At 64.5% G+C, this 276-nt stretch overlaps 1 protein-coding gene across 1 annotated transcript in view; it reads left to right on the forward strand.

Moving 5' to 3' along the window:
• LOC104507090 (DNA-directed RNA polymerase, mitochondrial-like) overlaps positions 1–217 on the forward strand; it is a gene marked incomplete at both ends in the record, with an annotated part of 6,454 nt that extends 6,237 nt beyond the window's left edge. Inside the window, one exon of the mRNA XM_010148262.1 lies at positions 47–217. Within this exon, the coding sequence (XP_010146564.1) occupies positions 47–217 (171 nt within the window). The remainder of the gene's footprint in view (positions 1–46) is intronic.
• Positions 218–276: the final 59 nt, after the last annotated feature.

Here is a 276-nt window from a genome sequence, read left to right on the forward strand (position 1 = left end):
CGTCTTGCTCCCTCCTTAAGACCCTCTCTGCCTTCCCCCTTCTCAGATCCTCAACTCCCTCTCTCCGCAAGGCGAGTCCCTGGCTGTCTTGGCCAGGGAGCTGGGCTCCAAGATCTACAACAGGTACATGACGCAGAGGAAGCTGCGCAGCCGCCAGCTGGAGAAGGTGCAGGAGGTCTATGAGGGCTACATCCAGCTGCTGGCGAAGGACGGCCCGGTACGTGCGCCGGGATCGGGGCGCTCCTGGGCCCGCGGCTTGTGGAGCAGCGACGGGCA

Source organism: Eurypyga helias, unplaced genomic scaffold (genome assembly GCF_000690775.1).
Source record: "Eurypyga helias isolate BGI_N326 unplaced genomic scaffold, ASM69077v1 scaffold30333, whole genome shotgun sequence".
In the NCBI taxonomy this organism is placed as follows: Eukaryota; Metazoa; Chordata; class Aves; order Eurypygiformes; family Eurypygidae; genus Eurypyga; species Eurypyga helias.